At 40.1% G+C, this 24,548-nt stretch overlaps 1 protein-coding gene across 1 annotated transcript; it reads right to left on the bottom strand.

The window, feature by feature from the left end:
* Positions 1-1,138: 1,138 nt before the first annotated feature.
* rnd3a (Rho family GTPase 3a) lies at positions 1,139-24,230 on the bottom strand. The gene is made up of 5 exons (XM_061984959.1): positions 23,959-24,230; positions 23,770-23,857; positions 9,683-9,792; positions 3,857-3,991; positions 1,139-3,775 (listed from the first exon to the last, which is right to left on the bottom strand). Exons 1-5 carry the CDS (start codon positions 24,106-24,108, stop codon positions 3,527-3,529), a joined length of 732 nt encoding a protein of 243 aa, XP_061840943.1. The 5' UTR covers positions 24,109-24,230; the 3' UTR covers positions 1,139-3,526.
* Positions 24,231-24,548: the final 318 nt, after the last annotated feature.

The following is a 24,548-nucleotide window of genomic DNA, read 5'->3' as shown; positions in this document are numbered from 1 at the left end:
CGTCTGAGTGACGTGGCAGCATGCAAATTCACGTACACAAAAACAAATCCCCACTTGACGTTAACTCCTATATTTCTTCCCTGTCGTCACGTTTATAATGTTACTAACACTAATAACGCAATTTCCCCATCTTTTCTTGCTGTTCTAACGGAAATATGCACACTTCTTACCTATAGTGTTGTGTTCTCTGAAGCCAAACACTTCCGGGTTGATTAACGTACTTTTTCGCGGGCTGTTAATCACGTGACTACAGTGTCACGTAACATAAGATACAAAATGACCATCATTGTTTTGATATATTTATAAATTAGTCTTTGGCATATTGGGTCTATTTATACAAGAAAAAAATAGATTAGTATTTACGCACAGTGGGATATGAGCCTGTGGTTTATATATTAGATATGGATTAATTAATGGCTCCTTAAAAGAGCCGTTCAAAAGTCAGGCTCGTTAATATAGTTTTAATGAAACAATCACTTGTATAAGTTTTACGATAAGATGTGGATCAGAATAATTTAGATTTACACAAATATTACTCTATTGGTTGGAATTATTCTGACATATATTTTGTGTTTTCAGTGTAAACATTCTATAAAAGGTAATGCTATATACCAGTACTTTGACCGTGGCCTTAATATTTTGATCCAAAATCAAAACCTTTTTAGCACAAAAGCATTTTAGCAATACCAAAAAATACACAAGTATTTATGGATATTTAGGACAAAAAAAGTGAATAAAAAATAAAATTGTACTACCGGTGTGTTTACGCTTGAACTGCTTTACATATTAGAACAATAAACTGAAAAAGTGAATCAAAAAGTTTCAATAAAACATTTAGATTTTAATTTTTTAAGAGAATCCAAATGCTACTTTTCCTTTGACCCAATTTTCTAGTCCAGCATTTGCTAGTGCATAAAAAACAGCTGCTTAAACCGCAACTGCGAATCATTTCTCGTTTACTTTTAATAAAAGAGCCTTTTAAAAGACTATTTGTTTTTTGAACGGACTACTGCATAGTTTATTTACAATTCACTTCCTCTGTCACCGTTTTACCAATTAAGAAAATAACTGGCAAATGTATCAATAAATCAAAACATGTGTAATAGTCCTAACCTCTTCCAATAAAACACACTTTCCTTCAATTTCACCTGCATTTATTTGAAAGAAAAAATATAGAATTCAATAAATATCGTGGCAAGGGGGACACATCGACATTAGAGAACACACAAAAAGTACACAGGCAAAAGACAACATGAAAGGGATTTTTTTTGGCACAGAATTCCATTAGAAGTGCATCATCAGCACTTTAGCAATATTCCAACACGGGCCATCAGCACAAGAAAATTTTCTGGACCTATACTTTTGACACGGATTCAAAAGGTGAAATAGAGTGAACAAAACAATTACGGAGTTTCCCTAATTGATGACGCGTCTTGACTAATCCAGTTAACATGCTGACAGTGCGATAAATTAAGGCAACATTTGTACTATAGCTGCTATGTCCTGGACCCATGTTGAATTAAGGGCCAACATATCAAATTTGGCTCGAAAAAAATTACCGGTAAGCGTAAATACACAGACTTGGTTCGACATTGTCTACACAGGAAAATACTAAAAGATGCAGCTTTGTTTGGCTTCTGTCTGACGTCAAAAAGCCATTCAACCTGACTGAGTGAAAGTTTTGATCTCACACCTCCTAAACAAAGCGCTTCTTGACAGAGTTAAAGGCTAAATTGTATTTAGTTGTATCACAAGGTACGGTTAGCAATCACTCCCATTGTGTAGACCGACTAAAACCGGTCCTTAGACTTGGTGTGCACACAGTGCAGTGCTGCAGAAAGCACATTAAAGGATAGGAGTGATAAATATTTGATTGTTGAACATTACAGAGTATTTTGTTGGTCACTAGAGTGTACCCGTACAACTTTATTCACGGTACTGATATTTGAGTATTGAGCATTGGCGGCTACTGATATTAATCTGATACGATATTCGCAAGAGAGCCATGCTTTTCATTGTTTTGTAGTGTCAAAAATGGTTCGAACCAGAAGGTATGGGAAAACTAACATTCATTAACCGTCGGGACAATAATTCCTTAAGTTAAGCTCATGATGCGGACACAATTGTTACTGGATACTTTCTGATATGCTTGTAGAATTATTTGATACTTGTTTATGTCGACAAATGTGCTGTTTAAGACTGATATTGTACTAGGAGAGCGCAAAAAATAAATTCGCATCCCAATCGCGATACTTATTCACCCCGATTCTAAATCTATTCATAATTTTCAAAAATAAGTTTTTAGGGCATCTCTGTGCAACCAAAAGGAGCTCTTCTATCCGGTTTTCATTATAATTATTACACTAATAATACATTGCGAGAATCGATTTTGAAGCAAATCGTTACGTCACCAAAGATTCACACTCAGACTTATTATCAACGTCTATCTGGTGTGCTTAGCTGTTGTGTAGCTGCTAGCTCCTAGTAGCCGATTGTCTCCCATGCTTACCTTTTGGACATTTACTAAAAAAGACCAACCGCGTGTGCCTATTGCAGGACAGTTAGACATTAACTGGCTGTCCTGTTTTGCACAACTTAACGCTCCACTTGCATCAGAGATTTTAGTTCAAGCCCATAATCCAATACTTGTTTTTTGTTGATATTGGACCAATATCGATATCGGATCGGTACGCCCTTCACAGCGACTACTTCTTGATGCACTGGGGGCTTAACGGACTATATATACACTTGACTGCTATACGCCGCTAACAAAATAAGATGCCGTGAGGTCCTCTTGGGGTCTTCATCTTTGGTACCTCGCGAGCGGTCATGATGGCATGCTCATATTCCAACACAGCCAGGGTGGCTGTTACGTTACGTTTTCGCTTCCCCGTGAAGTGGACGAGCCGTTTCATGCTGGATTGTGGGAATATGACAATGAGAAGACAACGTCCTCGCCCGTCCTGGAGTACAGACACACAATTTGCGGTACAACAACAACAACAACATGGGAAAGTGACAGTTACTGACTTCACATTATACCGACACCATACTGCAGACGGGGGTGGGAACAAACAACGTCTTTCTTTGTGCGGGGCTGAGATATGCTCGTCATGCCCCGCCATGGCTTGACGGACAACTGTCTCACTCTGAAAGCGAGTCACTCTGAAGCAGAAAGTCCCGATATCACGTGTTTGTTTCCTCGTGACGTCACTGCTCCAGCTTAGTTCCTGTGGGCGTGGCCTGCTTCGGCTTTGTCCTCCTGCAGGAAGCTGCCCGGCTTCCTGAGCAGGTAGCACGCTGACAGATAGCGTCCCCGACAGCGGGGGAAGGGTGGGGGCCACGCTGGGTGGGATGCTACTTTGACTGGTGCGGAGAATTCCCGTAACATGTACATGATTTGAAGCTTATTAATAATCCCCTTTCCAGACAAAAAAAGGGCCTTTCTCACGCAGGAAAGAGGCTTCCTGCGTACGCCACGCTCAGTCCTCGCTCCTTCCAGTCTAATCCCCCCCAGACCTGGCAGTCACATGACAGAGCAACTTCTGGCCTTGTCCTTCCGGAGGTCCGAGGCTACAGCGGCCAGGTCGGGTCTGCCGGGCATGTGTGAGATCCTCTTGGCGGCGCGGGCGGTCTTGCTGCGCTTGACGTTTTTGCTGCTCTTGTTGATGCAGGCCAGCGTGGCCACGTGGAAAATGTCCCGCACGCTGTTCTCCGATTGCTGAGCCGAGCACTCGATGTACGGCGCTGAGATCTGCTTGGCCATGTTGGAGCCCTGCGTGCCGAGCGAGGAGATCAAACAAGGTTAGGAGGTTATGGTTGCTGGATAGATTCCCAGCTTTTAAAGCAGCAGTACCTGATCGTAGGACACGGGCGTCTGCCGGTGGTTGGAGAGTTCCACTAGCGTGCCCAGGTCGGTGCGCAGGTCTGACTTGCAGCCCACCAACAACATCTTAGTGTTAGGACAAAACTCCATTATCTCCCCTTTCCACTGTGGACAAAAGAAGAAAAAAGGTCTCAATTAGGAACAAGTCCACCACCGGTCAATATCAACAAAGTTTCATGAGAATGTATGTGATAATTGTTGTCAATTAATGCCTTTTAATACCGATCACGAATACCGACACTATTTATTTTCATTCCCCCAGCTGACAAGCTAGCAACTAATTGTGTGTTTCCATACGCAGTTAAGTTAAAGGGGAACATTATCACCAGACCTATGTAAGCGTCAATATATACCTTGATGTTGCAGAAAAAATACTTTTTTTTTTTTAACCGATTTCCGAACTCTAAATGGGTGAATTTTGGCGAATTAAACGCCTTTCTATCATTCGCTCTCGGAGCGATGACGTCACAACGTGGAAGCAATCCGCCATTTTCTCACTTTCGTCGGTGTGTTGTCGGAGGGTGTAACAACACGAACAGGGACGGATTCAAGTTGCAACAGTGGCCCAAAGATGCGAAAGTGGCAAGAAATTGGACGAAATTTGTTCAAAATACGAGGGTGTGGGGAAAGCCGACGAAATGGTCAGTCGTTTGTTCCGCACACTTTACCGACGAAAGCTATGCTACGACAGAGATGGCAAGAATGAACCGAAGATGATCAAGAGAAGAATATCGACCCTAGCTTCCCTGGCCTGCTGACATCAACTCCAAAACTGGACAGATCAGCTTTCAGGAAAAGAGAGCGGATGAGGGTATGTCTACAGAATATATTAATTGATGAAAACGTTATTCATTACTCGCGGTTTTACGTAAATTATTATACATAAACTGTGTTTACCAATAATTTAGCTTAAAAACATTTATTTTTTTCAATCATTTGAGTACATTCGGGTAGTCTTGTGTAATGCAGTATTTTGTGTCTATTTAGGTATGGTTAACCTGAGTGCTGAAATCGTGGAAAAATATATGTTCTTAGCGCGCCTGAAATGGGCTGTCTGCACTCTCAAAGTGCATGTTGTTGCCAAATGTATTTCATATGCTGTAAACCTAGTTCATAGTTGTTAGTTTCCTTTAATGTCAAACAAACACATACCAATCGTTGGTTAGAAGGCGATCGCCGAATTCGTCCTCGCTTTCTCCCGTGTCGCTGGCAGTCGTGTCGTTTGTCGGTTTCGCTTGCATACGGTTCAAACCGATATGGCTCAATAGCTTCAGTTTCTTCTTCAATTTCGTTTTCGCTACCTGCCTCCACACTACAACCATCCGTTTCAATACATGCGTAATCTGTTGAATCGCTAAAGCCGCTGAAGTCCGAGTCTGAATCCGAGCTAATGTCGCTATATCTTGCGGTTCTATCCGCCATATTTGTTTGTATTGGCATCACTGTGTGACATCACAGGAAAATGGACGGGTGTATATAACGATGGTTAAAATCAGGCACTTTAAACCTTTTTTTAGGGATATTGCGTGATGGGTAAAATTTTGAAAAAAACTTATAAATAAAATAAGCCACTGGGAACTGATTTTTAATGGTTTTAACCCTTCTGAAATTGTGATAATGTTCCCCTTTAATAATAATCACCTCCTTTGTGAAAAATAAACTGCATTACTATTGTATTATTATCAGGCCGGTGAGCACCCTTTGACAAAAAAACAGGAACACTTATATCAACACAAATTACTGCCACGCACACCCCAAAAGAACATTTTGAAAATAAACACTAAATTTCCTGCAATTAGGTGAATTTCTACACTATATTTTGAATTTAGATTTATCTACAAACTTATTTTGGCTGTCTTTTGGACACCTGCATGTAACATGTAATGTAACAGTTTTTAGGAGCATCATCATCATTGAAAAAGTAATGTAAAATTCTATTCATTCATGCAAAGAACTCAGAAAATGTTTCCCTTTTGGCAACTCTATCTTGTAGCCACAGCCCCTCGGGTAATGTACTTACGGTGTTGTGACATCTCAAAAATATACCCTCTCGCTGGCTACTAATAAATACTAACAGTGTTCAGATTGTAATCATCCAAACATGATTAGCAGCAAAGTGGACAGCCTTCAACGTTGTGGCTCGGAGAGCGAACGGCGGCAACAAGTAAGCTGGCTAGATGGTTAGCTAACTAGCGAGCTTGTTGTGGTGCTCCTGATAGCCTCCCCGTCCTGCAACTCAGTGCGGCGTTTAGGCAAGAGAAACAGCAAGTACCTGCGGCTGAGCCGAGCGTTCAACAATTTTTGTTTAGATCTTTTTTTTTTTTTTCATTTTTAGCTTTCATTAACAAAAAAAAAACACGGAAGTGATATTTTGATGCGAAAATTAATGTTTAAAAATTAGGATTTCCGCGTTTTTGCGGACATTTCACATGCCTGCGTTATCAAGTATCATTATCACTGAAAGATGGGGCTAAACATGTTACACACCGAAAGCAAGTCAAGAGCAGGCCTGCTAATAGCTCACCTAGCCGCCAAGATAGCTTAAAACAACGCCATGAAATAAGTGCTTATTAAAGTTTAAGTAGCATTGTTGCAGCCAGATGTACACAACATGTAAGGGGAAGGCGGATTGATACGTAAATTGATGGTGTCGATACCAAGGGTAGTATCATTATATGATCAATACTAAAGTGATGAGATTGAGATTTTTATGTTACTCAATCTTTTTTTTTTGTTTTTGTTCATGTTTACAACCAGAGAAAATCAGTCCTTGGACACAGGAGTTCTTTTTTGAGGGCAAAAACCAAAGGATTTAAAAAATAAATAAAAACAGATAGTTTTTGCTTTTTTTTTTGTTATAGTGTACTATTGACTTTGTTTTGATCAAACAAATGTATGTAAAAAGAATACGAGACTAGTCTGAACATTGTGGTGATTATGTTATACTGTCAATATCACTCAGCGTGAATACATTGAAACATTTTACAGTTAAAACATGTGATCAGTATCTGAGTGTATGACCGTGGTGTCCAAAGTCTGGCCACGTCTTCAAAACAGCGAGACATCACAAGTTTAATAAGGCATCAGGCCCGGTAGGTATAGTACAGGCCAAATGTTTGGACAGCTTCTCCTCATTCAATGAGTTTTTTATTTTCATGACTATTTACAATGTAGATTGTCACTGAACGTATCAAAACTATGAATGAACACATGTGGAGTTATGTACTTAAAAAAAAGGTGAAATAACTGAAAATATTCTAGCACACCTGTGAAGTGAAAACCATTTCAAGTGACTACCGTATTTTTCGGACTATAAGTCGCTCCGGAGTATACGTCGCACCGGCCAAAAATGCACAATAAAGAAGAAAAAAAACATACGTCGCACTGGAGTATAAGTCGCATTTTTGGGGGAAATTTATTTGATAAAACCCAACACCAAGAATAGACATTTGAAAGGCAATTTAAAATAAATAAAGAATAGTGAACAACAGGCTGAATAAGTGTACGTTATATGAGGCATAAATAACCAACTGAGAACGTGCCTGGTATGTTAACGTAACATATTATGGTAAGAGTCATTCAAATAACTATAAGATATAGAACATGCTATATGTTTACCAAACAATCTGTCACTCCCGATCGCTAAATCCCATGAAACCTTCCTCCTTGGTGTCGCCTCTGGTATGCGCCCCACTAGCGTCCATTCTTTCTGCTGCTCGATCGCCGTTTTCTGGTGCATATTTCACTATGTCCAGCTTGTAATCTGCAGTATATGATTTCCTTTTCGGTGCCATTTTAGTTCAGTCCTTCTCAGTTTTTATAAGTTACCGCGATTGTTGATGTGATCTATTTTAATAGCTCCGGCAGTAGCGTATAGCATATAGCAGTTAGCATTCCAAAACCCACAATGCACTTCTGCCATGACCCTCCCCCGCCAAATTCGTATTGGTTGGCGTGTGAGTGACGATTGCTGACGTGTGTGTGACGATTGCGGACATTTGCTTCGTCGCTCACGCGAATGAGATAAATATTATTTGACATTTTACGGTAATATGTTAATAATTTCACACATAAGTCGCTCCGGAGTATACGTCGCACCCACGGCCAAACTATGAAAAAAACGTCGACTTATAGTCCGAAAAATACGGTACCTCCTGAAGCTTATCGAGAGAATGCCAAAAGTGTGCGGAAAATTAATCAGAGCAAAGGTTAGCTAATTTGAAGAAACTAGAATGCAAAACATGTTTTCAGTTATTTCACCTTTTTTGTTAAGTACATACATGTGTTCATTCATAGTTGCAATGCCTTCAGTGACAATCTACAATGTAAATAATCATGACAATAAAGAAAACACATTGAATGAGAAGGTGTGTCCAAACTTTAGTCCTGTACCTCCAGCATAATTTTGAACATCTGCCTGTTTATTTGCTTCGAATTTGCCACCTTTTCGTGGACAACTTAGACTTAGACAAACTTTAATGATCCACAAGGGAAATTGTTCAACACAGTAGCTCAGTTACAATGATGGAAAGGACAATACAGGTATAAATAGACTAATATAGCGATAAAAAATCTAACATATATACGAATATATACATAATGTGTACAGAATAATATATATACGGTACAGATATACTATATGTCAATAACAACGCAAGTAAAGCAGAAATTGTACTTTAAAGCATTCAAAGCAGAGCATTTATTTTTATGACCCAATCCACTACCTTTCCCACTCATGGCGCAAATAAACTGCAGAAAAAAATGAAGTCAACACACATGGTCACACAACAACCTGATCACTGAACGTTGTGGATAGTACAAATGTTCACACACTATGCATAATTCAACATCACTACAATGCATTATGGGAAAAATTCAAAACATTCTCACCACACTCGTCCATGTTTGAAACATTTTAGCTGCTTGATATTTCTGATTAATTACAAACCTTAAGGGAGGTCATCACGGAAGTAAACAAGTTAGGAGTCGAACTTTTCACATACTCTTAATATTCATAAGATAGTTATGCGGCCCCCAAGTCAAAAAGTAGGGACACCCCTGGTGTATGACTTAGCTCCTGGTTGGTTCTTCTTGGGAAAGGTTGGGGTCAGTTTTTGAGGTACAAAAAAGCTCAAATCTGCAACTTCCTCCAACCAAATAAGCTTTGAACCCTGCAAAGGATACCAATAATCTCCTTCCTGACAACAATAGATGCTCTGTGTTGGATGGAAGTTCTCTCAGGGCTTTAAATCGGAGGCTAAAGGGCTTCAGGCCAAGGCGGGGGATCAAGTTCACCGACATCTAACGGGGAAGTGGGACTGCACAATGAGTCTATTACAGCACACAGGTCATGTGACGCGTAGTGTGTGGGGAAATGTGACATCAATTCCACATCATTTGAAGTGTTGCATCGACGCCAAAATCTCCCTCCCTAATTCCCATTAATGACATCTTTGAAGAAAAACACTACTAAAACATCATGCTTTGCATTTTTCAGCAACCTGTTCCTGAGAAGTAGACATTGCACCAGTCAGATGACCAATGTTTACCGACAGCAACATGTGGTAGTCTGCTTCAACATCCACGCTCAGCAGACATAAACCACAGCATCTTCACAGCTCAGTCGGGACACGTCACTTCCTTATTTTCAGCAACGTTACCCGGTGAAGTCACATGGCAACTTGACAAGACCCTTGAACCGGTTTAATGTAACACAGGCTTCTTGACTCGCCATCAAGACGTACAAAAGACACATTTGGAAGGGCTTAAAGACCAGATTGTTCAGAGTCAACTGACCTTCTTCAGAACACTGTCGAGCGTTTCCGGGCGACTGATGTCAAAGCAGATGAGCACGGCGTCGGAGTCTGGATATGAAAGAGGCCTCACATTGTCATAGTAGGGCGATCCTAGAAAAAAGGGAAATAAAGACAGATTTCATACCACATGCTGACATAAATCTATGTACTGTACATTTGGAAATTAAAGTTTTGATAAAAAATATAAGACTTTGTATGGATGCTGTGATTCTAGGCCAATGTTGAAGATGCCAGTGTGAACACAAAGTGAAACACTAAAAATCATGGGTCATTTTTAAGGGTGCAAAATCATTAAAAGGGCCGATATAAGGAATTAGGATGTCATACCAATTAATCAGATATAGGGTTGTCCCGATACCAATATTTTGGTACCTGTACCAAAATGTATTTAGATTATTTTCGATACTTTTCTAAATAAAAAAGGACCACAAAAAAAGGCATTATTGGCCTTATTTTAACAAAAAATTTTTTACGTACATTAAACATATGTTTCTTATTGCAATCAAAGAACAACTTTGTCCTTAAATAAAATACTGAACATATGAGACAACTTGTCTTTTAGTAGTAAGTAAGCAAACAAAGGCTCCCAATGACATATGCAGTAACATTACGTCATTTCTCATTCTATTATTTTGTCAAAGTTATGAGGGACAAGCTGTAAAAATTGATTATTAATCTACTTATTAATTTACTGTTTATATCTGGTTATTATCTGTTTAAACAAGTTCTATCTACACTTCTGTTCAAATGTAATAATCACTTATTCTTCTGTTTGATACTTTACATTAGTTTTGGATGAGAACACAAATGTAGGTATTGATTCGATACCAAGTAGTTACAGGGCCATACATTGGTCATAATGTATGTGTCCCAGGACTTATTTCCTGAGTTTATGAATATATGAATTTAAAAGAAAAAATATTTTGTGACGATAAAACATTGATGTAATTATAGTAGTATCGACTAGATACGCTCCTGTACTTGGTATCATTACAGTGGATGTCAGAAGTAGATCTACCCATGGCATTTGTTTACATTGTGACGCCAGTGAGCTATTGTATCCTCCTACAGTGTGTAGTGAAGCATGTTTTGCTATTCCTCGTCCTGCAGGGATGATACTTGTAAGAAACTTACTTTGTTGCCATGGAGGCGAGGATTAGTGATTTAGAAGTAGCTAAAACACTGCCAATTGCAGATGGACATTAGCTGCTAGATAACTAGCCATGTCTTATAGCACCTCTTTCTGAGGGCGTTTCAGTGTTATAGCTTCACTTTTATCGTAAGCGCCTGTTCTCCCTTTTCTGTGTACGTACTGTCTGTTTGTAAGTACTCTATGCGCTGCCGAACATGCTCCTCTGCTCGTAAAACCAGCAATGCCATGACGTGACAACGCGCTGTCATGCCCTCTTAAAAAAAAGAAATATGGCGAACCGGTACTTTTCAAACAGAGTATAGCATCGTTTTTGATTCATTTGTACCCCGATACTATCGGTATAGCGTACAACCCTAATCCGATATTTAAAAAAAAAAAATGCTCCAATCTGGCGAAATTACCCATACTGTGCCGTAGGTGGGTTATGGTGAGCATATGAAACGCTTCACTTTCTCCTACTCAGGAGTTCGTAAACATCCCAAACTCATTGTAAACAAACATGGCATTGATTGTGTGGGCGTTCAGTTTCAGAGGATATGTTCAGCAAAAACTCTGCGAAGAAGGAATCACACTCCAAAACCTCAACCCTGGTCAGCAATCTAAAATATCAGCGTCACGAAAATGTTTTGAAAGCTTACGACAGCGCAACATTCCAAGAAAGCGAAATGATCAGTTATTACCACGGTTATGCTAAATGTGCTCGAAGAGTACTCATACACACCAAGTTTTATAAAAATTTAAAAAAAAAAGCAAATACAATAAATAGCCACACAATATACTTTGTTGGCAGAAGAATTATGGTTCTGGCTACTTAAGAGCCATATTATTATTAAGTGTTTTAATTATGTTTATCGTCTTCCGTTTTAATTTGTAAAAGTTTTTGTGCTTTTTTTAATGATAAAGAAAAAAATGTGGTTTGTGCACATCAGGTCTGGTTTATGTGAGGTAACGCAAATTCACTTCCTGTTGTCATATTGCTTCGAATATCAAGCAATCAGTCTAATGTGCAAAAATGAATATCTTAGTTGCTCAGACAAAAAGACAGATTAACCGATGATTAAAATGATTGCTTTGTCAAACATCATAAATTATCCCCGCAGTGGGGATTCCTTCCTTCCAGCAAGCTTCATTTGCAGCACACAGACAGTTTGAAGAACAGGTGGCCAACTGATGCGAACACATTTTCCATATTCAGGTTCCTGTTGAAGCTATTTTCGGATCAGCCAAACATAGATTCAGTGTCATTGAGCAGCAGGAAATCAGACTCAGTATCATACAAGTTTACCAAGAAACCTGAAAATGTTCATTTATTGGAGGATTTCATTCTTCAGCTATGAATGCGTAAAGGAATGTAGTGTACTTCAAATTGCTACATGACGTAATGCATAGCAACGGGGAGTACAAAACAAATAATGCACACGCATAAAAAAGTGCCGACTATGACAAGATTCTTCTTGGGGAGGAGAGAGGACAGAAAAACGCTGCAGAGAAACAGAACCTCAGAGCAAAGAAACGACTTTTTAAATTGAAGCCATATGTGAAGGAGACGCCCAATCTACGGGCCAGACATCATGGTCAGGAAGTGGTGGGGTGAGGGGGTGCGCAATGTCAAGGTGAGTCAAGATCACATGACAAGCAATGGCCGGCCGACCACACACACACACCTGGCTGCCAAAAAATCTGGGGAATTTTGTTTTGGGGGAACTGAAGGCTCCCCTGGGAGGTCCTTTTTCAAACATTGAACAGTCAGGAATGTGCACGCACACACATTTTGCTCTCTTAATCCAAACAGTTTTGGGGGAGGCGACACAGTTTAAACAATCCACCCTTACTTCAATGCAAAATAAAACACTGACACCGACTGATGAACAAACCCTGTGACCTTATTGACAGAGCAAAAGTCACCTCGGGGTGAGTGTGTGTGGAAGCAAGACTGGGGGTTGCCGCTCCTTTTGTTTGGGTGCAATACAAAATCAATCATTCACTTCTCTTGCAGCACACATTTACCGTAAAACACAACTGATGGAGAATGCCATATTCAAATTAAGCTAGGGGAATAGAATTGTCAAAAATGTCTTAGTACGCTTAAGATTTATAGCAGAGTGGTAACTCAGTTTTCATGAGTAATCTATGGCAAAAAAGGTCAGACAAAAACTAAAAATTTGTTTGCTAGCACAATGTTTTGCCGTACGATAACCAAGACAGTATAAAAAAAAAAAAATTGATACATTTCTGTTGAAAACTGACTTGTACGAAAAAAAGGCCTAACAAAAACTGTATCTTACAAAAAGTGAGTACACCCCTCACGTTTCCGCAACCGTTTTTATTACAGTACATCTTAAGGGACAATACAAGAGAAACTAAAGTTGGATATACTTTCAAGTAGTTAACGTATAATCTACTGAGCATTACTCAAGACAGTCATTGTCTAAAACGCTGGCGGTGAAGTGAAGATATAATAAGGGGTGGCCGATAAAACGATACCAATATATAGCGATAGACACGTAATCGATATCAATAAAAGGATAAAACGTTCGATAATTCTTTCTTCTTTGACGGAAGAAATCGGAAGTTGCAGAGCAAAGTTGTTTGCATGAACAAAGGCACTCGTTCTCTGGTAATCGCAGGCGTGTGAGCACCCTTTGAGACAAAAAGAGGAAAACTGACAAAAAAAAGAGGAACATTTCTGTGGGCACAAAGTGCTGCCACGCAAGCCCCAAAAGAACATTTTGAAAATCTAAACTATTTCCTGCAATTGGGTGCATATCTACACTACATTTGAAAACGTTGGCAATTCTATCCTACAGCCACGCCCCCCTTGGGTAATACACTTCTGGTGTTGTGACCTCTGTTTACAGCAGTCATGTCAAAAATATACCTTCTCGCTGGCTACTAATAAATGCTCTACAACTACAACTGGTTCGGAACTAAGTGTTCAAATTGTAATCATCCAAATATGATTAACGGCAAAGTAGAAAGCCTTCAACGTTGTGACCCGGAGAGTCAATGCAGGCTACAAGTAAGCTAACTATATGATGCCAACTACCTAGCTTGTTTTGGCACTCCTGATTATCTCCCGGTCCTGCAATTCAGTGTGGCGTTTAGGCAAAGGGAACAGCGAGTACCTGTTGAGGTGAGCGTTCAACAAATTTTGTTTGGATCGTATTTTTTTGACATTGTAGTGAGATAACATTTACATTTTCGGTGTTGTGTTGCGCGGGGAAGCCACGAATGTATAGATACTGCTCGATTGCTGACAAGAAAAAGTTGGCTTCGACTCCCATCATTACACGCAACAATATTTAATTTAAAAAAACGCAGAATTGATGTTTGGACGCGGAAATTAATGTTTAAAAACACAGATATTTGCGTTTCCGTGGACATTTTAACATGCCTGTAATCGAGTAACGCAGGAAGTGATCACTGATTTGTGGGAGTTTTACCAATCTGGTAACAGTATCAACTATCAAGTTTGTTTGCACGTTCTTGTTGTCTCGAGGTTAATTCTTTGCAGAGTAAGAAGAGAAACTAGAAATTCATGCTGCAGAGAGTGAATTCATTTGACAAAAACGGGAAAATTCACCTCGACAGTATGGTAATTTTTCGATTAAAAAAAACAAAAAAACAGTCCGTATTTAGACCAATGCGGTCTGTCATTGATGCAAAGCGCTCATCCCCACCAAGATCGGTAATATCACACTACTTTAGTCAAGCTCAATCTTTAAAGCACAGCCCATAACTTCCTGGCACTAAACCTGCAGAAAATAGTTCTCAGGTTTCTCTATATTTCCATTTTCACACTTTGCAATATTTTGTTACACTTTAAGCATTTCTTACATATTACTTATTTTGCACCTAAATTCTAAGAGGTTAGTGTGCAAAAATAACCTGCCCTGATAGCTGAGGGGATTATAATCAGAGGAAGGTTATATTTCAAATAAAAAGGTTTATATTGAATATATTCTTCTAATGGTCCTTATTTTCAATAGTTCATCAAATATATCAATAATTATCGATACTAACCAGTATTAAACGGTTTTCGGACGTATTGCCCAGCCCTAGATAGAATACACTGGTTACTAAAAACTGAGATTGTGAGATACTGTGTGATGCAGGAGGAAGGGATAGGCTTCAGCCTTGAATGGATAGCAGCAAGAGGTTTAAGTAAGAAAAACATTTTTAAACTTCGTACACCATAAATGGTGGCTCAAAGGGATTTGCAGAGCTATAATATTTAAAGTAGAACTATATGCCCTGTGATGAATCCCTCTGTGGTCTCTGGTGCAATCTTGGCAGCAGGTTATAGAAGTTGATGTGTGTGTTTATGGGATCTGTAATGTTTGCAGCACTTCATACTGTTGCACTCTGGTTGCAAGCCTGCATACCACAGTATCACTGTTTCCAAATGTTGATCCAGGAGGTCGATTCTATAAAAACATTTATACCAAGCACCTCACTTCAGATTGCTATAGTATGGAACCCCAAACTCGGATTTGGCTTCTGTTTCCACCACAGACGGGGTGTGTAGGCTGTCAGCTACATCAAAGCAGCACAAAACAGTAACTTTCCAATACACAAATAAGCTTGTGTTCTTGGCATGTGGTAGTTCATCCTAACTGTACAGCGGTAGGTTGTCTTACGAGTTTAATTGGTTCTGTGACGGACCTCGTAATTTAAAATACTCCTGTCCAATTAATGTTTCCCAAATATAATAATGCTCCTCTGAACCCCCCAAAACACAGCACAATTTTAACGCGTAACAAGCTTTTAAATAAGTAAAAACTACTTCCAGATAAAGACTAACAAAAATAATACATTGGACTGTACTACAAAGTACAGTAGTTTTATGAAGTAATGTAATGTACAACATTTACTTTGGAGAGTGGCCTATTACAGGAATTGTTTTCACAGCTTTAGCTGGCATTGTCAGTCTTTTATAGACAACTCTTGCTCGTGCTATGCTAATTAGTTATTTCTTTTATTCAATGAATATTATCCACATTCTTTCCCATGTTTCGAAAAACAAAGTTATGCCTTGCTAGCTATTGAGTGGGACACTGAATATTTGGACACTGAATATTTTGGTCGGAACTTACGGTGTCGATTATGGCATTCGATACGCCAACTAGCTACGAACCCAAATTTTCTCGCAACCTTGGGCTACGTATGGTCTTTTTGTGTAATCGTTTACATTTTTTTAAACATGCGATATCTAGTGTGAACGCAATTTGACCCGCAGGCAGACATGCTGCAGTGTTTACAGAAGTAAATCTAGTAGGTCTCAATCGACCAAAATTATTGCATATAGAAGATTAGGAAGAAAGAGGACTTTTAAGTGTGTTCGATCAGTCGGAACATTAACCAGAGTTCCTAAAGCAATATTTTCGTTGTTTTCTGCTTATTTGTAGTCAACTTTTTTAATTTTGCAACCGTCTAATTTGGAAAATGACGCTTATCGCCATTTGCTTACATATTGGTCGGATGAACGCGACTCGATCGGTCAGATTGCAGTTGCATCGGATACATATCCGATTAATAGCCACATACAAAAGAGGCATAGGTCGGATTTGAAAAATTCGGAATTGTACTGTTCACATTGACATGGAAAAAAAATCTTATACAGGTCACATATGGGGGGCAAAAATAAATAAAAAAGAATCGGAATTGACCTGCAGTGTGAACAAGGCCTACCTAAAACATAGCTAGCATAGGTGAGAGACAGCCCGTATCCCAACAAAAGAACTTGTGAGCCGGGGCACTCAAAAGCTAAAAAAAAGGTACCAATGTATTTGTTTGCTATTGTCACATAAAAGTGAATAACCTCTTAAATGATCAATCTTTACTAATCAACAAGTTGTCAAGGTACCACATACCACTTTTGATTTTATTTAGGTACTGATTACAAGTGAAACAGAACAGATTTGACATCTGCTGCTTGGTGGAAAAGGTGCTTGTGTGTCCCAAAATCCACAACCATTATGAAGCTGAGAGCCAATGCCGACATGGTCAATGTCATGCCAGAAACTACACAGAACAGAACGCATTCCTTTCACGTCTTGCTCTCCACATAATGTGTTTCAGATGCCCAGCCTAGTTATTTTCCAATGACTCTCCGCATGGGGATCGCTCAGGGAAGACATCTATAGGTGTTTAAGCGTCTAAGCAAAAGCCGCCGTCATTGTCCCTGCATGGCAATGAGGAATTAGGCAGGAATTTATTTCCCATCTTTCATGGCTGTCTTTTTCAATCACGACCGCCTCACATCGTTTGAAAGTTGTTTTTCTTTCCCCGCTCCATCCCTCAGTTGCTGGAACCAATCATCGCAAAAATAAGACCCTGTGACTGAAAGGGCCAGCTGCAGAGTTGGGTTGGCATTCTACAATACAACTGAATGTTACGAACAAAGCACTCAAACAAAAACACACAACCTTGACGCTGCAAGGATAAAATTATTGTGTTGGCCGTTACACCTACAGGAAATGGAAAACATTTGTACATGATTTTTGGTGTATATGTGGGGAATTTTTGTCCATTCATCAAGAGGTGCATTGCAAGACATTTTACGCCAGAGCACTTGTTTTCTATGTGAACATGAAAATCCAATGAATAATTGATAGTTACAAAGCTTACATGCACATCCTCTAAACCAACTTGGGAAAACCCTGTACTGTGTGTGATCTGTGTGTGTACAGTGTAACAGCCTACACACACACATGACTGTCATGTAGTTAGCTCTTGTCGTTCTCACAGGATCTCTAAATCTGGAAGGGCCCTGCCTCTTTTCAAGCTTGTTTTCATCCTCAGCAGCCATGATGACAATCACCCGCTTATATCACCTGACCTGATGTTTCACAGCTTCTTTGGAATAGACATATTGCACAACATCCTATTGGCAACGCAGATATTTCTGTGATCTAACACAGGCGGTCCTGGGGTAAGCCACAGCAGAGGTATGGATAGACCTGCTGATTTACTGCATAGCTCACATACTTGTGTTTAAGGAGAAGGCTTGAGAATATAAACGTGTCCACGTAGACGTGCGTATGCATGGAGGTGTTAAACCACCTGTGGAAAGAGTGACGGGCATGTTCAGCAATCTAAGCCCTTGGAGTTGATATAGAAAAGGATATAAACCCTCATTCATCTCCGACATAATGGGTGCATGCAAGATGAAGAGCAGCATCAGCTGCGATTGTTAGCAATCACTGGTAATGACCATTTGAGAAGACAAAGGGATACAGGGTTACCGCCAGATTGCCAATATAACTGTGGCAGTGGGGGCGTGGTCAATATGACATAATTTGCATAAACTGCAATAATTTACTTTTAAAGGCTAAAAAAAATATATGTACATTTAAAAACTTAATTAGCAGTAAACAATCTTCTTATATGGTTTTGCTCTATTTTTCAATTGTTTATTGTTCAATGTACTTTGAGACATTTTTAGGGTTTTAATCCTTTTAGGGACATTTTCCTTATTTAAAACAATTCGCAACAAATCTGGCATCTTTTTCTGGTGTTATTGAAGACCGTGCTCGTGTTTGGAGACTCTTTACTTTTGTCATACTTGTCACAGCGAGCCGGACGTCACAGTTGCTGCTCCAACTAAATGTTCTCTCCTTAAAAGAGCGCTACTATACTTTTAAAATGTGCACATTTTGTTGATCACTGTCCACGGGTTTACATCAGATATATTAAAATATGTCGACATCGCAGACATGCTACCCCTGATCCAGACAATCCCGTGAGTATTGCTTACAATCCTTACCACATCCGGTTGTGCCGTTTCAGCGACAAATGTCTTTTTTTTAATTCTGAAATCCCAAAAAGAGGACACATACATGCGTGCCAAGGCGGGCAGCACGCCAAGGCCGGGACTAGGTGAAAATTTGCCAATGATACTTGAACTTGCTTTATAAATAATATATATATTTAAATAAAGCATTTTTTCTCCTCTGTTGACAGCAGTGTTGGCGCTAGGAATTTTCTAAATGGGGTCCCATGGACCCCATCAAGTCATAAAAATGGGGTCGCACAGTAAATTTTTGGGGTCCCACTTTTTTGTAAGAGTTTTGAAAAAAAATGATAAACGTATGCATTGTCCTGCTATATCTCACATTCTATATTGTGTTTTGGAAAAAGGTTGTCATAAACGTTAATTCATTAAAAGAAATAATAAAAAAAGACACATTTGTATGCATATGTAAATTTATTCAGTTATAAACATTCATTCACTTTCTTCTTTCCTTCATGGGTCTAAACTTTACCGCTGCTGGTAGTTTTTTCTATGATTTTATTTAATAAGTTGTAGGTGTATTTATTTCAGTATAAAAGTGTAAGGGGGGAATTGGGCCGGTTAGCATAAAAATGGCAATAAAAGAGCATCGGACTTTGTGTGACTTCATCGGGACGCTACAGTACATTTGACTTTACTTCGTTTTTACGTAAAAACCTGAATTGTTAAGTTGTGGAGACTTATTTTGCCGTGTTGGGCCGCCACGATCAATAACATACTGAGAAATACTAAATGCTAAGAATATTTTAAACCTTTCACAAAGTGATTAGAGCAAACTTGTGTTTGACTTTGCTCCCTTGGTCTGGAGTGGGTGCCCCTTTTCTCGTAGTCTTTCGTAAAGTCTTTAAATCTTTCGCCCTTTTTGATTACCCATTGAGGAACTTTTATCTTTATCGCAGTTTGAACGATTCAGCAGCCTAAAACAACGCAAACATAGGGCTTTTTTCTTCGAGAATTGCAAAATGCTGCCCAGAACACTGACAGACGCTCGCTGGCCCACCACTTGGAGCCTGGTACAGTTAATGAGCCCGACGTCGTCAGGTGAACACAACCTATAATGTATGCCTGTTCTTGTATGAGTTGTACTGAAATATTGTTGTACTTTTAAGGTGCAATGACAAAGTTGCATTCCGTTCTCTTTATCAAAAACTGTCTTCATTTTGTGTACTCAGGGTTGTCCCGCCAGTCAGCTCAGGTATCCATGATTCAATTTCCCAGTTGAAATAAAGTAGGTCTTTAGTGAACCACACCACTACGATTTCACCCCGCTGAGCATCCCAATGTGCTGGGTACAATTCAATTCTTTGTCCAGGAACGCTGTTGAAACCTTTAGCCGGAGGAATGCCAGTCATGCAGCTCCAATTTGCTGAGCCCCGAAACGTGATCCAATGCAACAATGGCTGCTGAGACGGGAAGGGAGCACGTTCCCGGAAATACTTGATACTTTGTGGGAGGCTGGTCCTACTTTGACCAGGGCTTAGACCGCAGGTGTTCAAACTAAAATAAATAAGAACCACTAGAATGAAGTCCTGACACGGCGGGAAGGACAAATGGGAAGTAATACACCTACCTTAATGACTCCATCCCACCCTCCCTTGTTAAACACACTGCTTATTAGGTTGCTCATTAAGGCACAACAAAGACCCCCTACCGTATGTATGTGTGTTTAGGTGTTCTCTAGTGGGGGTGGGGGCTTTTAGTACATTTGACTTCATTTCTGTGTCCTGCTTTTTATCTTGGTGTCTGCTGGTCTTTGAGTGCACGCTGGGACCCCCCCTTCCTCACACACACACACACACATCAGACCAAGCACATAATGGATCAATAGGGTGGGCCTCAGCTCTACCCGTAAGTGTGTGTGGGCTTTACATTGAGGTGGGGTCTCACAACGTGTGATCTAATAGGGAAAAGCACACACGTTCAAAGACAAACATTGTTTTTTGAAAACTGAGACAAAAAAATAAAAGACTGCCGGCAGCGGGCCAACAAGGTGCAGTAAAACACTTCTTCTCGCCCAGACTGGCTTTACTTTCGTCTTTCACAAGTCACACAAACAGTGGGTGTGAAGGAATTTCAAATGTGAGCAATATTTTGGCAGATGTTTCTTCTTCCATTTCCCTCAAGGAAATATGTCCTACCTACGCAGCTTCAAGAGGGACTCGCCTGCGATTGTAGTCTCGTCTCTTCAAAAAGGGCGAGATGAATATTCTGAGGTCTAAAAGAAAAAAATAAGTTTCTCTTGTACTTGGTACTTGAATCTTGTGTCACCGTGCAGAATTCAAACTGTAAATCCCCCCTCTTCGCACCTCACCGAAAGTCCTTCCCAGACTTCTCTCTGGAAGTGCGCGAAATCGCGCACTAGAGCTGTATGTGCACACGCATAAAGTGAAGTGCCAATGATTGTCACACACACTAGGTGTGGCGAAATTATTCTCTGCATTTGACCTATCACCATTGACCACCCCCGGAAGGTGAGGGGAGCAGTGGGCTGCAGCGGTGGACGCGCCCGTGAATCATTTTTGGTGATTTAACCCCCAATTCCAACCCTTGATACGGAGTGCCAAGCAGGGAGGTAATGGGTCCCATTTTTATAGTCTTTGGTATGACTCGGCCGGGGTTTGAACTCATCACCTACCGATCTCAGGGCGGACACTCTAACCACTAGGCCACTGAGTAGGTTGCATAGGTTGTTGACAGTCTGAAGTTGCATCAAAGGATCCCCTAATTCGTATTTTGTTGCATAGTATCAGTAACACGTCGCCACGCAAAAGGATACACACAAAATATAGGAACATGAAATATTAGATTACCTGCCGAGAAGGAAAACATACACTTGCGCGTCAAAAGTTAGTCCAAGACTGGCCCGTAATGTCCTCCATCTTGAATACGCCAGACCAACATTTATTCGAGTTTTGGCTTTTCTTCGTTTTTTTAAACGTTTAGCATCTTTTCTTCCTACGATTTCTTCTTTTTGTTTTTTTTAGCAGTACATGCTGTCACAGCAAGCGCAGGTATTGCGATCTTTCCAGGTGGATGTTCAGCTGCCATGCTTTACTGCAAACAAGTTCGTACCAACAACTCACTATTTATCTCATCAGCCAATGAGGAGGCTTCTTGTGGGCTCTGCTTACCCCTCCTTTCTCCAAACCCTGTGATTGGATCTGGAGGGGTTGACCACCAGGAAGAAAAATCATTTTGTCTTCCGGGGTTTTATTTACTAAAATACCTCATTAAAAAAAAGGTACAGACAGCACGCAGATATACGATTTTTTTCAGTGTTACGATATACTGTATGATGCTAATATGATTGTTTTTTTAAGAATATAACTTAGGCACCCCAGCTTTAAATACCACTAAGGAATTCCTCACCTTAGACAAGCAACAGCTGGCTGCCGGCTTGGCCCACAAACATTCATACTTCCAGATCACCCCCCTTCCCCCATGACATATGCTGCACTCACGCCTGACGGACTGACTGCTGTGCTATTCTCTGTTCCGGCATTGATGGATGATAGTGGGGTTGTTTACACACTAACACACAGGATGCTGCAGCTGATTTGGACAAAAAAAAAAAAAAAAAAAAAAAGACTGCAAAGTCCAGCAAACGGGAGATAGAATAAATGTTGCGTGCTGCTTTTTCAAAAGGCCCATTTCCAAAGTGTGTGATCCAAAGGTACACTTTTCACGTGCATTGAAAGTTCCCATTTAAAAAAATAAAACACCCACGTTTCCATAATTAGATCCAATGGTTTTAGTCTGCATGTTGGGACAAGTCACCCCAACCTATTCATAGTGGTACAGTGACCGGCCTTCTGAGGTCATGCTGGTCATTTAGGACTTTGACCACAATAGGATTTAAGAACCAGCTGTATAGAAAGATGTTTCAATGGTTTACTTCTTTTTACGCTTTTAATACAGTCAAATTTGTGTTAGCAGCCACAACGTTCACCTCACAAAACAAAGGTAGTGTTATAAACCTTGTCTATAGAGACCACTTATTATGTAGTACTGATTTTTTTTTTACTTCGTACAGCGGCCACTAATATCAAAATGTGCTGCAATGATGCATGCTGTCAATTGATAGGATATTTGTTTACTCTTTGGAGGAAAAATGTGCTACAATGTGAATGGCTTTCTCTTCATCTATTTATTCCGTATTATTTTGGTTTAAAAATGTAATAAACCGTAACAATTAAGGATGCTCACTTGTGGTCAAAGTAAACCTACTATGGATGTTCGTAGTTCCATACGTACTTTGCTTACGTCAGCATAGCGTAACTTTAACTTAGCACTCTACCTCATTTGTTCTTTGACTTTCAACAAATCAAAGTTAACCCAGGCCCCTTCCTGCTCTGTCACTGATAACATAAAAGCAAAAATCCCCCTGTGGTCTTGCAAAGCAGACATACTGGGTTTGATCCCTGAAAGAGTGGGGGCAGGATCCTAAGTTTGCAAATTTATGTTATCATTTGTAATTTTGTAAAAAAAAAAATGTTTTCCAACATTTTCTTTCACATGAAATAGTTTAGTCTAAAACATTACCTCTCTCGGGACATTTAATTGCATTACCTTCAAGGTCAACAGGACTTAAAAATCATTTTTTGAAGGATTTTGCCAGATGTTAAAACATTTTGGATTCATATTTTTTTGGCAGAAATTTCTCAGTTCTGTCCTAAAATGTTACTGATAATGTTATGAGCCTGCTCAGAGGCCTTGTGGTTAGAGTGTCCGCCCTGAGATCGGTAGGTTGTGAGTTCAAACCCCAGCAGAGTCATACCGAAGACTATAAAAATGGGACCCATTACCTCCCTCAGCATCAAGGGTTAGAATTGGGGGTTAAATCACCAAAATTATTCCTGAGCGCGGCCACCGCTGCTGCTCACTGCTCCCTTCACCTCCCAGGGGGTAGAACAAGGGGATGGGTCCAATGCAATTTAGCCATGGCACATTTTAACTTAGTTTGGCCCTTGGGGGGGATAGTTTGGGCACCCTAGCTGTTGATAAATAATGGTAAAGAAAATGCTTGGGATCTTTTTTTTTCTTTTAACAGATTTAAACTGAAACTTGATTCCAATGCAATAACATGGAGCAGAAACATGGTCCTAAATGGCGTCCTTACCTGAGGTGTCCCACAGGCTGAGTTCAATCCTCTGAGTGTCGATTTCAAAACTGGCAGTGTAGTTTTCAAATACAGTAGGAACGTACGTCTGCCAGGAAGAAAACATGTTGGGACGAGAATGACAATTGGGAATGCCTTGCAATCTTTTCATCGCTGAATAGAAGAGAAAACCATCACCGTGGTGCTCACCTCGGGGAAACAGTCCTTGGCGAAGACGTGAAGCAGCGCCGTCTTCCCGCACTGGCTGTCTCCCACCACCACTATCTTGCACTTCACACTCGGACTGGGATCCATGGCGGATATCACGGAAAGTTTCTGACACGAGCGTCTTTCCTTCATTGAATCCCGCCGTCCGGGTACGAATATGAAAGAGTCCGACCGTAGAGCGTGTTGATACTTGACGATGATGACGACGACGACGCCGCCGCTTTGATAGCCGCGACGAGAAGTCTGTGCCTGTCCTAACTGCGCCGGTCTAAGTGATTCCTGGCCGGTTTTATAGGGCGGCAGGAACCAATCAGATTCGGCTCTCCTTCTGCCTCGGCCCCTTCTGACCAGCACACTGCAGTTACAGCGCCCCTATTCGGTTGGTGCTGGTATAGCAAACACATTTATTTATTAAGTATTTTCATAGTTCATTATTAAATACTGCAACAATTAATTAAATAGGTAATATTTTACATCAAAATTAATGAATGTCACCTTTAATAACACATTCATTTATTTAATGCCCTGACCCACCATCATACTTTTTATGACTAGTTATGACTGTTAAGGGG

Source organism: Nerophis lumbriciformis, linkage group LG23, assembly GCF_033978685.3.
Source record: "Nerophis lumbriciformis linkage group LG23, RoL_Nlum_v2.1, whole genome shotgun sequence".
NCBI lineage: Eukaryota > Metazoa > Chordata > Actinopteri > Syngnathiformes > Syngnathidae > Nerophis > Nerophis lumbriciformis.
This window is presented reverse-complemented; position numbering and strand designations above follow the sequence as displayed.